The sequence below is a fragment of the Camelus ferus genome, chromosome 17 (genome assembly GCF_009834535.1).
Source record: "Camelus ferus isolate YT-003-E chromosome 17, BCGSAC_Cfer_1.0, whole genome shotgun sequence".
Classification (NCBI taxonomy): Eukaryota; Metazoa; Chordata; class Mammalia; order Artiodactyla; family Camelidae; genus Camelus; species Camelus ferus.
In genome coordinates this window covers 20,094,387-20,108,097 of record NC_045712.1, presented here as the reverse complement: position 1 = coordinate 20,108,097, position 13,711 = coordinate 20,094,387, and the positions used below count along the sequence as shown (strand labels likewise).

General features: G+C 41.1%; 1 protein-coding gene across 9 annotated transcripts in view; it reads right to left on the bottom strand.

Moving 5' to 3' along the window:
- Positions 1-13,711, bottom strand: part of ARHGEF3 (Rho guanine nucleotide exchange factor 3) — a 294,208-nt gene that overhangs the window by 11,607 nt on the left and 268,890 nt on the right. For all 9 annotated transcript variants that reach the window (XM_032458236.1, XM_032458235.1, XM_032458234.1 and 6 more), the window contains 5 exons: positions 11,771-11,941; positions 9,066-9,128; positions 7,037-7,133; positions 6,806-6,882; positions 1,471-1,728 (listed from right to left, as the gene is read on the bottom strand). In XM_032458236.1, coding sequence (XP_032314127.1) covers positions 1,471-1,728; positions 6,806-6,882; positions 7,037-7,133; positions 9,066-9,128; positions 11,771-11,941 — 666 coding nt within the window. The remainder of the gene's footprint in view (positions 1-1,470; positions 1,729-6,805; positions 6,883-7,036; positions 7,134-9,065; positions 9,129-11,770; positions 11,942-13,711) is intronic.

Sequence of the window (13,711 nt, the reverse complement as noted above, 5' to 3'; positions counted from 1 at the left end):
TTCAGCTCCATTGTAAAGGATGATAAAGAATTGGAAAAGTCAGAAGATTTGCAGTCTACACCGACAGGGTTCCAATATCAACTCCAACAGTTGCTGGCCCTGGACTTGGGCAAGTTATTTAACCCCCACAAGCCTCACCTGGAAAAGGAAAATGGCCCTAACAGGAACAGCTATCTCACAGGTGATTGTGAGGAATATGAGCTCATAACCTGTGAGGCAGTTACATAAAGCTGATTTACTAGGTATTCATTACATGTCAGCAGTAATACTGTTATTGCTGCTGATGTTGTTACTACTTATTATTTTTAAGCTCCTCTCTGGGAAGAGATGGGCATTTTGCTCCACAGGCTCAAGGCTTCTGATTTTCCAATCACCTGTGCATATCCTCCTTCTGTTATTGTCCCAGGTCCAGTCAGGGAATGAAGGCTTTGGATTGGCCTCTTAACCTCCATCCCCATGGCCACTTCCCTGAGCAGGTTTCCATGACTGCACACTTGGACCACTGCAACCTCTTCCCAGCTGGCTTCCTTGTCCCTAATCTTCTCCATCCCCTGTCCTACAAATGAGGAGCAACATGTCCAAGATTACATAGCTTGTCAGTGATGGAGCTGGGATTTGAAACCTGAATCCAAGCTATGTAGAAAACAAAAACCAAACAAAAACACAACAAAAGAAAATGTCTCAGATTATATTTAAAACTCTCTATAACCAATCTGAAGTGTCATCCTCTGCCCCCTCTCCTGCTGTTTCCTAAGCACCGTCAACCCGAGGCAGACTGATCCGTGGCCTTCCCCAGCATGGCCTGTCCTGTCACTTCTTCACATCTTTGCTCAGGCCATTTGCTCCTCCTGTCCTGCCTTCTCCTCTGCCCTGCCTCACAGGACACCCCGGTCAGAACTGAGCTCTCTGGGTAGAAAGCTCAGAGTTTGCTGTATTTTCACGAAACGGACTCCATTTTTCCTGGTCTTCTATTGCTGCTATGGAAGAACCCAGAATTCTCAAACCACCCTGCCCCATACTCAATATAGTTGCTGGTGGGCAGGTATGAGTAGGCTCCACATTGGGGCCAAGGAAAGCTGGGTCTTAAAGCTCACAAGTGGGCTTCAGGACCAAGGTAAAAGGCAACTCCCATTTGCTAACTGAACAAAGCTATCTGATTTCAGATCTCCACAGAGATTTTAACCCTCACAGTCAGCAACCATAACAAACAGATCACAGAGTCACCTACACAGAATCAAGAAATTCTAGAATCAAAAGGACTTCTAGAGTGCATTCCATGTAAATGTTACATTTTATAGATTGGGAAAAGTATTGACTTGCTAAATCAAAGCACAGCTGACGGCAGAGCCAAGCCTGGAAGCCAAGATTCCTGAGTCCCAGGTACCCAGGGACTCTTCACTCACCCATTTACCCAATCTTCTAGACACTGGGGAAAATGACAAGGGAGAGAGAAAGAAAGAGACAACTCACGGCTTCTTCCAGGTGCTGCTGATCTGGGTTATCATTTGGGGTGTGCCTCAGGATCTCTCGAAGAAGCAGAGGATATTTCACCAGACGGCTTCTTGGAATATCGAGGAAATTCCAGAGATCTAGTTTGCGGCTAAAGGGAGATTCCAAACATCGCTGTAGGAAATCTTGGACACGGTGATCTTGTTTTTTGTGGTCTAGCAGAGCTTTGGCGGCTACTTGATTGCTGCAGTAGCTGTCATAGGAGCTGAGACAAGGCAGCTAAGAAAGGAACATCAAAAGAGGGTTGGAGCATTAAAATAATAGTGCTCTGGAGCCACATGCTAACACCACTCACGGGGACTGAACAAAACCTAGCTGGTCTCCAGGGCAGTCTAACGTTCCTTTATCTGCGTGGCTGGAGGAGACAGACAGTGGAATCTTCCAAATGGCAGGCAGTGGATAGTTTTTTAAGCTCCAGCTTGTTTGCACAAAGTTGTTTTCTTAGCTGTTTGTTTACTTTCTTGATTGTTAAGGCCCTAATAATTTGTTTGCATTTTGCCAATCTAAGCTAGACACAGAAGAACTGGAATTACTGTATATGCACACAGTTCAGTATTTTCCTAATCTGGAATGACTGCATTTGCATACAGAATTGTCCTAAACTTTCAGAAGTATCTGGTGAGAGGAAACCCTCCTATTTAAAAAAAAAATAATAACGTTTCTTTTAAAATTGTTAATAAAAAACTAACCTAGAAGACTCAGTGGCACAAAAAGAAAGGCGTCAGACTCCACAGCCCAGCTCTTGATATGGCCCAGTGCAAGCACCTCTACATTAGCTTTAAGGTACCTGAATCAAAGGTGGACCAATTATAAAGAACTCCAAGGAGTTAAAGCAAAAGTATAATTAGTAAAAATTTAGATGCAGAAAGCATTTAGAAAAGTCTTTTAAATTAGTCTGACAGGCCAGGATGATTCTTGGCTATACCTAATGGTTAACAACAGCATTCCACGTGGAGAACAATTTAAGTTTAAAGACTTTGGAACACTTTGACTCCACTGTCTTCCAGCGAAATACTAATTTCCCTGACACGTCCCATCAGTCAGATGGTGCAAACACAGAGTCAGAGACTCAGTGGAAGGGCTGCTCATCTTCCTTTTCCACTCCTCCCTGTGAGTAGCATCCAGGACCCAGCATCCTAACGCACAGGCTGTCAGCGTCCAGAAAGTCACCAGAGGCAGTAAAATGCAGCCAATGGCCCTGCTGTGTTTGCTTTTCTCTCTTGCACTAGGAAACCACATTTACTGTAACACCTGCTCTGTGGAGGGATTCAGTGCAAGACAGTGGCAAGAGGGTTTTTCGTTTCTGCAACTTCAGTATTGTGCACTGGGCCTACTATACAGCAGACATTCAAAGTTTGTATTTTGAAGTGAACGTTTAATGGATTACCAGATTAGGTAATAGTTGATGGTTTGTGAATGAGGCTTAAAAATAAGTTGTGGCAGTGGCTGAACAATGGATCAAAGTTTAAATATCCTGCTACTTCTTTTACACCCTTTATTGAAATTATTTTCTCAGTGACTGAAACCAAACAAGATACTGTGGAAGTAATGTTTAAAAAATTCACTGTTGAATTTAACATTCCTAGGAAATGTCTACTTCCTTTACATGTTATTAAAAATCCTCTATTTTGTTAAAATGAGTTACAGAAATTCTTTTCTCAACATTCTATTTGAAAGTAATGATAACTGGTACTTACACACCCCCCCACCCCTAGACGTGTAATGTCGAGTTTAACATTCCTTGGAAATGTCCACCTTCCTTACATGTTATTTTAAAAAACCCTCTATTTTGTGTTAAAAAGAGCTATAGAAATTCCTTCCTCAATGTTGTATTTGCAAGTAATGATAACTGGTGCTTACACACACACAGACACCCCCCCCCCCAGCCCCAGATGCAGCATTGTGGCTTGTAATTTATATCTTCAGAGTTAATTAAAAAGAGCCTCAGGACCTCTTAATCTCATTTCCACTTCCTTGCCTTTTAAAAAGACCTGGAAATGCCCAATGTTTTCATAATGGAGAAACAAATCAGCAGTAGCCATCGGAAATAAACTAGCGAGGAACCTCAACCACACTGCTGCTCACTGTCCAATGGGCCATTACTTTCTCTGAATCCCACTGCCCCTGCTGCCATGGCAACCAAATCCCTTTCTGGTCCTGTGTTCACACCTGACAGGGTGCTCATTTCCTGAGCATAACCTAAAAAGCTATCTGGTTCAGACCATTGGCTAGAAAAAACCACAACTGATCTGTAACTAGATAGGGAATGAAGAATGCATACATCTTGGTTCCCAAATACACGCATAGTCACTTATAGAAAATGTGAGAGGCAATAACATAGTGGTTAAGAGGACAGACTTTGGAACCAGGGAGAATCGTGTTCAAAGCCTAACTCAGACAGTTACTAGACAGGTGACCCTTCAGGAGCCTCAGCTTCTCCACTTACAAAATGCGTGCACTAACGTCCTCTATCCTTTAATGAGATTTGGCAGATAAAAGGCATAACCTGAGCTTGGCTCCTGGTTAACGATTGGTAAGTGCGAGCTAATCTTATTATTATTTATCCCTAGAATATTTTTATTGAAGAAACTGTAGTTTAGAGAAGGAAAACTACTTGCTCAGCTGGATATAAAATCAGTCTGAAGCGTGTTTTCCCCCTACCCACCCCATCAAATCTCTGAACTATTCGCCACCTCTTTAAATAGACTATCAAGAATTTATAAAGGAAACTCTTTCACTTTTTTTTTTTTGTTTTAGAAATTCTGTCTCCCTAACATTGTGAAAAGAAATAGAACAAATCTATTTTTTTGCTTCCGAGTGTCCTCCCTCTCTCCTTGGAATGAAAATTTAATTAGAACCAAAATTAACATGAGAACTTGCTGCCTTGGAGAGCTTATAAATTCCTCTATTACTGAAAAAAAATGTTAGCATGATGGTAAGTCACTTGGGAAGCTGTTCCTTAATGACAGGGGAGGCTTACGAGAACAGGCCAACCTGAGAGGGAGACTGATTTTTGGTAACCAGGGTGGGTCCCTGAAAAAAACCCACCACTCTGTTTAAGGTCTTCAAAGTAAAAGTAATTGATTCATTCTAAGGTCAAAAGGACTGGCCAGGGCTATCCCACTTGGGAGGCTCACTTGTTTAAAAGGGTTTTTCCCACTTTTTTCCTTTGGGGGGAAATAAATCAATTTTTCATGGGTCGAATGGGCTCTGACTTTCCTCATTCAAAATCCACTAAGATGTTTATTTTGTTCTGTTAAAAAGACCAGAACTCAAACAGATGTACCCCTTGGTTTACAGTTCCCACTCGCACGGACACATCTGCAGTTAAAAGAGGGAAAACATTTAACAGCTCGTCAGGCCTGATAAATAAGGACTGTTTCTCATGAAGACTGGTAACAATGGGCCAGTTGTTTAATTTTAGGCTGCTCTTCAAGCTGCAAGTCCCCATTTGATGTCTGAAGGGTTCAGATAGCAATGGACCACTATGGTCAAACCTCTTCTGGGTATGCACAGAAAAGAACTGAAAAGCTACCCACAAATGGAACCAATTTCCTAATAAAAGTGCATTTATTTCAGAAAAAAATTAGTAACAGGGCAAGTGCGTTCATTTTGCTTTCTGGCATGAACTGACAATTTGTATACGACGTCCAAGGAGACCTTGTGGTTCTACGTTGCCAATTCATCAAAAACAAAGTCATCATGCTAATTCTGGACTTGTGGTCTCACTCCCAACAAAGCAGTCACAGACTGAGGAAGTTTAAGAAATACTGAGGCAGACTCTCTCTTCTCACTACACCTCTTTTGCTTTCAGCTGGCTGGCTCTCTCTAGAAAAATTTCTTTGTGGGCTAACGAAGTTAGGACATCTACCATGGCTCATAATAAAATGAATGTCAAAAAATAAGATGAATGAGCTCTCCTGAAATCTTAAGGCACGTTTCCTAAATTATTCATTTTAGAACATTTCTTGACTTTCAGATACCCTTGGGATATTTCAGCCTCAGTGCTAAAATTGACTCCTGAACTCAAGCTAACTCATGAAACCCTCAAAGTTCCTTGATCAAGGCAGTAATTGAGAAGCGTAAGTTAAGAGATCAATGTCAAAACTTAGGAACCGGAAGGTTTAGGAAGGTTAAAATACAAATACAAGTGTTACTGGATAAACAGAACTCACTTGGTAATGGTAGGATTTATAATCTTTACAACTTTCTCCAAAGAGTAGAATTCACTATTCCTGCTGTTGTGACACTTCCTGCCTATTTTTCTGGAACACTGTGGATCAGAGGGATGAGAGACCCAATCCTGCTTGGAAGAAGTTTTCAAAGTAATCTCCTTTTATTACGTGCTTCATAACAAATGAAAACCACCTAGAGTGGTGGAACACTCACAGAAGGAAACAGAAATGTATGATAGGGAGTGGGGAGGATTGTGGCAAACGAGAGTCTGTGCCTTGTCTAAAATAAATTAAGGGGTAAGGGTATAGCTCGAAGTAGCAGAGTGCATGCTTAGCATGCATGAGGTCCTGGGTTCAATCCCCAGTACCTCCTCTAAAGATTAAATAAATAAATAAACCTAATTTACCCCCCCAAAAAAACCTACAAAAATTAAAATGAAATAAATTAAACAAATGAACAAACAACCATTTTAGGCACTCACAGATTCAGCCCCAGGGCCACAAATTTAGAACACATAATCTAAAGCCACAGCTGATTTCTTTAATTACGAAAGAGAATGAGTTATATTGGGATAAAGGCCAGCATAATACTCAGCTGTCCTATCAAGTTACTTAGGACCAGATATATGCTAAACATTTAGCAACATGTAATTATTACCTTGTTTATGAAACATTTGACCCTAAGAGTTTTGGGGGGCTTTTTTTGTAGCCTGAATTAAAGCTTTTTTTTTTTAGTGATGGACAGGAATGTGTCCATGAATGTTTACTAGAATAAAAATGGTAATAATTATATTTGTAACTGGCCTGATGTGAATATTAATTAGTTCTACTTTCTTTGATGTGAAACTAGTAACAATTTCATGTATGCCTTTACTTCTTTTATTGCACAAAGGCCATGTTATCTTTAAATCTAGTACATTTTTAATAATTAAAAAAAAAACTTCCCATGCTTTGAGGAGATAAAGCCTAAATATAATGATAAATTATACTAGGAATTTGCTATTTTAATTTTTTCTGATGTGAGACCTATGTTTGCCAATAAAAAAAAAGTCTAGCTAAAATGAAACTCCATTTATATTATTGAAATTTATCTTCAATCAAGCCCAGAGAACTTTTCTTACCCAGTCTACGAGGATGGGACCGACATGCTCAGTCGAGCCATCAGGCTTCCGGACATCTCGAAGCTGACTGAGGAGGTCTGGTTAAAAAACAAACAGAACGCTTATTTTGTTAGGCATTCAAATATGAACAGGGCTGGAAGATTCGGGTTACTCACATTATTACATAATCATGAGTTGTTATAGGACAACTCAAGGCTACAAGTCACAACTCATCTGGGAACAAAATTATACCTTCATGTAGAGGAATCAGGGAGTCCAGCGTTCCGAAAATTTGATTCAACTCTTGTTCTGTCATTATGGAGAGTTTCAGCATGGGGTCGTGATAGGCCTGCACAAGAAGGGTAAGATATGGAAGCAATGTTTAAAATCAGAGGCAGTAAGCTGTTAACGTAAATGGCTTCTGAGAGGCCCTACGCAATGACGACACATTTGGCTCTCTCGGACAACCTCTCCCGTAATGCTGCACAAACAGCAGATGGGTGTGGTTGAAGCAGCTGAGATTCCAGCACTGCCTTGAGCCTTTTGCGGTTGTTGATAAACCAAAGTAGATTTTTTTTAAACTTAAAAAAAAAAAATTCCAGTATATCATATATCTTGGAAAGGGCACAAATCCTAAGTACAGAGCAGATTTGATTTGTATAATGTTTTTAAAATTAATTTGATTGAAGATCTGGCAGTTTGAAAAACTGCCACTTAATACAAAATTAGTCACTAGCACCTTTTCAATTGGTCCATCTTTAAACCAAGTAAAGGAAGAAAAAAAAAGTGATTGGTATCCTTTACTATGGATCTGAAGCAAAGAGGGTATGATCTCTGCCAATCTTCTCACCTCCTATTAATGCCAATTAAACTATAAAAACCCAGGGCACTGCGATGCAGCACAAAGACTCAGATGGCACAGTCCCTGCCTTCAAGGAGTTCTGTGAAGTTAATTGGGAAGATAAAAAGGCAAAGGAAATTAAATACATGCTTAAAAGTCAGTTCAAGATTAAAAATAGGAGAGATGTCACACAGGAGCAAAAAATTTATCAAATCACAACTGCTCTAGAGGATCAGAGAATTAGAGGTAGAATGGCTAAAGGAGATTTTAAAAATGAACAGCTTGGCATACAGAAGGAGGCAGTTAATACTGTTGAAGAATAAACTAAGATTTGAGCTTGTTTCTGGAAGATGGATGGATGTGAATGTTTGAAAGGAAAGGGAAGGGACTTCAGGACGGTAGGACCAGCAAAGCAAAGAACAAAAGTGAAACTTCTTAAGGCGCCTAAGGGAAATCTTCATGCAGGAAGGAGGGGTTGGACATACGACCAACAAGACATCTCTCCCAGAGTTAAATGCCTTCTTTATCCCCTCCACTTTTCTCCTCCTCAGCCCTGCCCAAAACTCAGTTTCTTGGCTGTGTCTAAGCAAAGCTTGGATGGCCATCTCTGAGACATGCTACAGATGGGACTTGATATTAACATAAAGTTGGACTAAGGATACTTAAAAGAAGGGAGGTATTTTTCCAACCCTGTGATTCTTTGAGGAGGCGGTGAACATCAGATGAAGGAGCTAGATTTCAGCCTCCATGCGGGTCACTGGCATAGAAGGATTGTTGTCAAGGCTATACACACTACAAGGCATGAATTACAGCATTTCCTCTCCCTTCCCACACACAATGTGATTAAAAAGAAGTTTCCATATGAAAGGCCCTAACTTACATGAGAGTAGGCACTTGCCTCTCTGAACCATTTTACCCACTTACGAGATTCAAATGACTTTCTTTCTATAACACGGTTCCAGTTCCAGACACATTTCTCTCCCAGGGGTGAGGAGGCCCTGCATGTGAGACTTCTAGGCCAATGAAATGTATGTAAAGCCAGGCCCCATGAACACTTTCTAATTAAAGTATTCTTTGAGGTGCATTAAAGACATGCAGAAGGGAACCCCTAAAGGCACAGGTCAAGAGCCTTCTTGCTCTGAGCCATTTCCCCACTACTTGGTTTGTGCAGGTTCTTCTCAATTTTTGATGATCTGTCTTTGTCATAAAAAGAGTGCTCATAGAGCACCACCTTAAGGGTGGAGGGTATAGTTCAGTGGTAGAGTGCATGCTTAGCATGCACGAGGCCCTGGTTTCAATCCTTAGGACCTCCTTTAAAAATAAATAAAATAAGTAAACCTAACGCCCCCCCCCCACACACACACACAAAGCACCATCTTAGAACTGTGAAATAGAGGAAAAGAGTAGGGTGACTCAAAGGACCACTGGATTTGAATGTACCTTTTTTGCCAATTTCAAGTCCTCTATCAAATCTTCTTCTCCTTGGGAAAGTTCAAAAATCGCCTGCAAGAAAAGATAAAACATGTTTACTGAACTCTGCTTTTGTTTATGAGACCAAATTCAAATGGTACTGATTCCAGTGCTCAATGTCCCATGCTTAGTTATTTCTTAAGGATTTTTAAAGGATTCTTGAAAAGTTAAACTAACCCAAAACAACTGCATCTAGTGGCTAAAACCTACAAAGAAAAAATCTTGCCAAACTTCTGTATTATATGCTTCTCTGTTTGTGGGAGAGAGTTTCCATATGTTTCCATTCCAACAAGTCATCTTTCATTTCCAGAATGATGCAGTTGAACAAGAGTGAACTATTTTAGGTAGCCATGGAGTCCATGTCTCTGCTGTGAGTGGCAGTCATTATAAATGATTCAGGGTCTGTTCTTAGTGATTCACAAGGAAGTGTTATTAATTGGGCCATCACAATTTGTCTTCCTTCTACTCAACAGAAGGTGAATCTCAACAGAAAGCTTTATTCTCATCAGCCACTTGTCTTGAGGCAGCATTGTAGGAAGAATCCAGTATTTTACCACTCTAAATTTCTGGTGAAGTTATTTCATTCTAAATTACTTCTCGGCCCCACATTGTATAATAAATAAAATTATAGAAGCCGGCTGTGTGCAAGAGTATATAAATGGACCACTTCTAATTTGGCTCTATTAAGCCCTTGTAACTTAAGAGCTATGATGCACAGAACATTATTTCACTCTCATCTGAGAATCTAAACTGTTGTCAAACTTTACATTATTAAAGGACTATATGTTTGTGGTGAGAGTTGAGGGACTACTACATTTCTTTCAGACTAGAGGGAAGAAGTGAGCAGGCTTGGAGAACACCTCCATCCCTGGGCTTGGTGGAGAGCAGGACAATGAATGTGCTCCCTGGCAAAGCAGGCGGAGGCAGAACACTGCACTGAAGGCCAGTACCTGGTGGCCCAGGAAAGCTTTCATGTCATGCCCTCTTGGTACTTTATTTTGTTTAACGTTTTATTTTGAAATAACTCTAGATTGACATGAAAAGTTACAAACATAGTACAGAGAGGTCCTGAATATCCATTGCTCAACTTCCCCCAATGGTGGCATCTTATAAAACTATAGAGCATTATCAAAACTGGGACATGGATGGACACGACACAATTAACTAGTTTTACCTGGACTTACCTCAGATTTCCTTGTACGTCTGTTTTGCCAGAGCTCAGTGTGGCCCCCAAGAGAGAAAAACCACAGAACCCCATACTAGGATGGATACACCACAGTCAGGTGTCTGTAGGGGGGGTGGCACAGGGTCACTGTGAAGATAATGGGCTTTGGAGGTGGACCGGAGCTGGGTTCAAATTCCAGCTCTGTAACTTTGTAGGTGGATGACCTTGACTTTGCACTCACTGTGACTTAATAATCTCCTCATCTGCAGAATCAATCCTCCCCTCCTTCCTTTCCACTATCAGAATGTACAAGTTATATATGCATACTATTAACACAGAAAAATATAAAGAGGAAAATTTTTAATGATCCACAATGCCATCTTGTTAACCATTGTTAAGATTTTGCCGTATTGCTTCAAATGATTTTTTTCAGTGTACATGTTATTTTAAAAGCATTTATTTATTCTTTTTAATAGATAACACATTGACATTCAAAATTTTTAGTGTAGGAATGGGCACATGCTGGAAACCTCTCTCACCTCCTTCTTTCAGCCCCTCCCAGGAGGCAACAATGTTACCAGTTCCTTGTGTGTCCTTCCAGAAATATTTTATGTGTCTACAAGCAAATACATACAAACACACACACACACATTCATTTTTCCTTCTTTGTTTACATAAATGGTAGCATAATATACCACCCTACTTTGTGCCTTGCTTTATTCACTTAGCCATACATTCATACCAGCACTTCTTGTATTTCTACAGTTACAGAACTATGGACATTCATTACTTAACCAGGCTCTGGTAATAGATGTGCAGGCTCTTTCTGGCACTATTATAAACATTACAGGGATGAACAACCTTACACATGCATCTTTTCATCTGTGTACAAGTGCACCTGGCAGACAGATTCCTAGAAAAGAATTCCTGAGTCAAAAACCTATAAAGTTTTCAAGTACTCCTTTTGCCAACGTTGGTTCTCCACTAAAATAGATATTCCAAGGATTTCACTAGATGATGCAGCTTTGAAGTGCTTGGCACAGCCTGGCACATGACAGGTTCTCTACAAAGTAATATTAGCTTAGCCATCTAGGGCTACTGATACCGAAAATTTACAGGGAATGAAATTAACTACATTCCACAGTCAAGGTTTTCACAAAACTGAATCAAAGTTTCATAAATTGAGTACTTTAAAATATTTTAGAAGATGCCATTAAAATACAACTAGAGTGATTATTTCTGTGAGTTCCAGGATCCTAAATAGACACGTCTTGATTCATCTTCTTTGTAAATTCAGATTTTTCACATCAGTTTCTTTTAAAAGCCAGGCCACACCCACCCAGCTGGATGCTGGTTTGTCAGTTTCCTAGGAGGTGTGACATCCCCATTTGTCCTCCTCTATAAGGGCAACGAGGAACCGGTTTGGAGGCTGCGGTGTAGACCCCAGCTTGGCTCTCGCCTGCACTGCACCTTGTTCCAGACACACAACCATTCCATGGGTCCGGCCTACCTCCTGACGTTTGATTTCCTTGGACGTAAGCATCTGATTGACGCACACGTCGAAGGTCTCACTCCACAGCTTGCTGTCTCTTCGCTTCGTGCTCGATGGGGCGGCATTTCTGGACCAGGGCCGCGGGGCGAGGATGTCGGGCCGGCTCTCGCTGCGGAAGCTGATGGAGCGCTGAACAACGAGAAAAACAAACCGTCACGGGGGCAGCAGCAGGACCGGGTGGATCGCTTGAACAGCTTCCTGTCATGGACAGAACATAAATCAGACTTTTGCAAGAAAGAGAGGACAAGGCCCTGAGGCCTTTGGGAAGAAGCGCATTGTCTTGCGTCTCCGCGCAAGGCAAGTTGGGCAAGGGGCCACTTTCACAGACGTGCTGGGAGTATTCTTTCTGCGAGACCTGGGTAACCAAGTGTACCACGGCGTTAAGAACACCACAGGTCAAACTCTTGTGCAAAGGTGACTCTCAGACAAGCGATGAGTTCTTTTTTTTTTTTTCTTGCAGTGTATGCCTTCGCTCCTAAGAAGAGCAAAGGTGAAAAGTAGTGGATGTCCTTTATAATTAAAAAAAAAAAAAAATCTAGCTAGTACTGCTACTCTCCTCCTTCTGGGAACACAGCCCACTGTCCTTGGGTATCCCATCTCATATAGTTTGGACGGTCTCCCCCTCCTCCACCCACGAGTTGACCAATTCGAGTACCCCAGCACCCTGGTTCAGAGCGGGGTAACTGATTCCCTGAAATTTGCTGTGTGATTCATGGGAGAAAGAGTGAAAGATTCTTTATTCCTTTGGGATTGTAAGCTCAAGAGATAACATAAGCAGGAATTTCTTGCAGCAACTCTCTGGTTACACAGAAGAGTCTGTCTGATACAGGACAGAATGAAAGATGAAGAGAGAGTCTGAGGGAAGGAAGGAGGGAAGCAGCAAGCTCTACCAACACTGTTTGAGTCCCTGGATATCAGTGTGCTTGAAGCCAGGAAGTGCCACTCTAAGATTAAGGGGCTAATACAGTCCCCTTACTGTTTATATTCACCTCAGTTGTCACTCGATGCCTGTCCTGAGTTATTTCCTTATTTTCCAAAGTCCTGGTAGACTCTGGGGTGGTCTGATCACCCAAAATCCTCCCCTATGGCTGAAATATGCTACCATAGTGCTATCTCATGACAAATACAAATGATCAAGAAGAAAGCTGAGTGCCTTACCTTCAGCCTTTATCCTAGAAAAGTTCAACACACTTACTGGAAACGCCACCAAATCAATGAAGTATTGCTGTGCTCAGAAACCACATTCTTATTTACCAAGTGTTCCTTGTCATGGCTGTGGGCACAAGTCTATAGCTTTCAATGTGAAGTTTCACCTCCTCAGTTTGGCACAAAAGTCCTCTTGTAATCTGACCACAGACTATATATCCAAGATCACCTCCTGCCACTCACCTGTTAGCCCCCTTGTCTCCAGCCCTACTTGGCTACCTGCCATTCTCTTAATGTACCATGTTTTGCATTTTGCTGTGCTTCCTTCAAGCTGTCTTCTTTTCCCAGAATGCTTTTCTTTCATTGCTTAGTTGGTTAACTCCTAACTGTCCTTGGGATGTAACTCAAACACCTCCTCTAAGAAGCCTTTACCAATGTTCTCACTTTATCTCCGATATAGTGATGATCATATTTTATTATACTTATTATTATATTATACTTATTATTTACCTGCTTTGAACTATAAACGTCCCAAGGGCAGGAACTGATTTTGCATGTGACATAAGAGCCATCATCACTGACACAATGTAAGCTAGCTTCCTAATATTTTGAGATTCAACAATAAAACTCAAGAAAGTAAAGAAGGGGATGGTGGGACTAGCTCAGTGGTAGAGTGCATGCTTAGCATGCACGAAGTCCTGCTGGGTTCAACACCCTGAACTTACATTAAAAAAAAAAAAAAAGAAAGTAAGT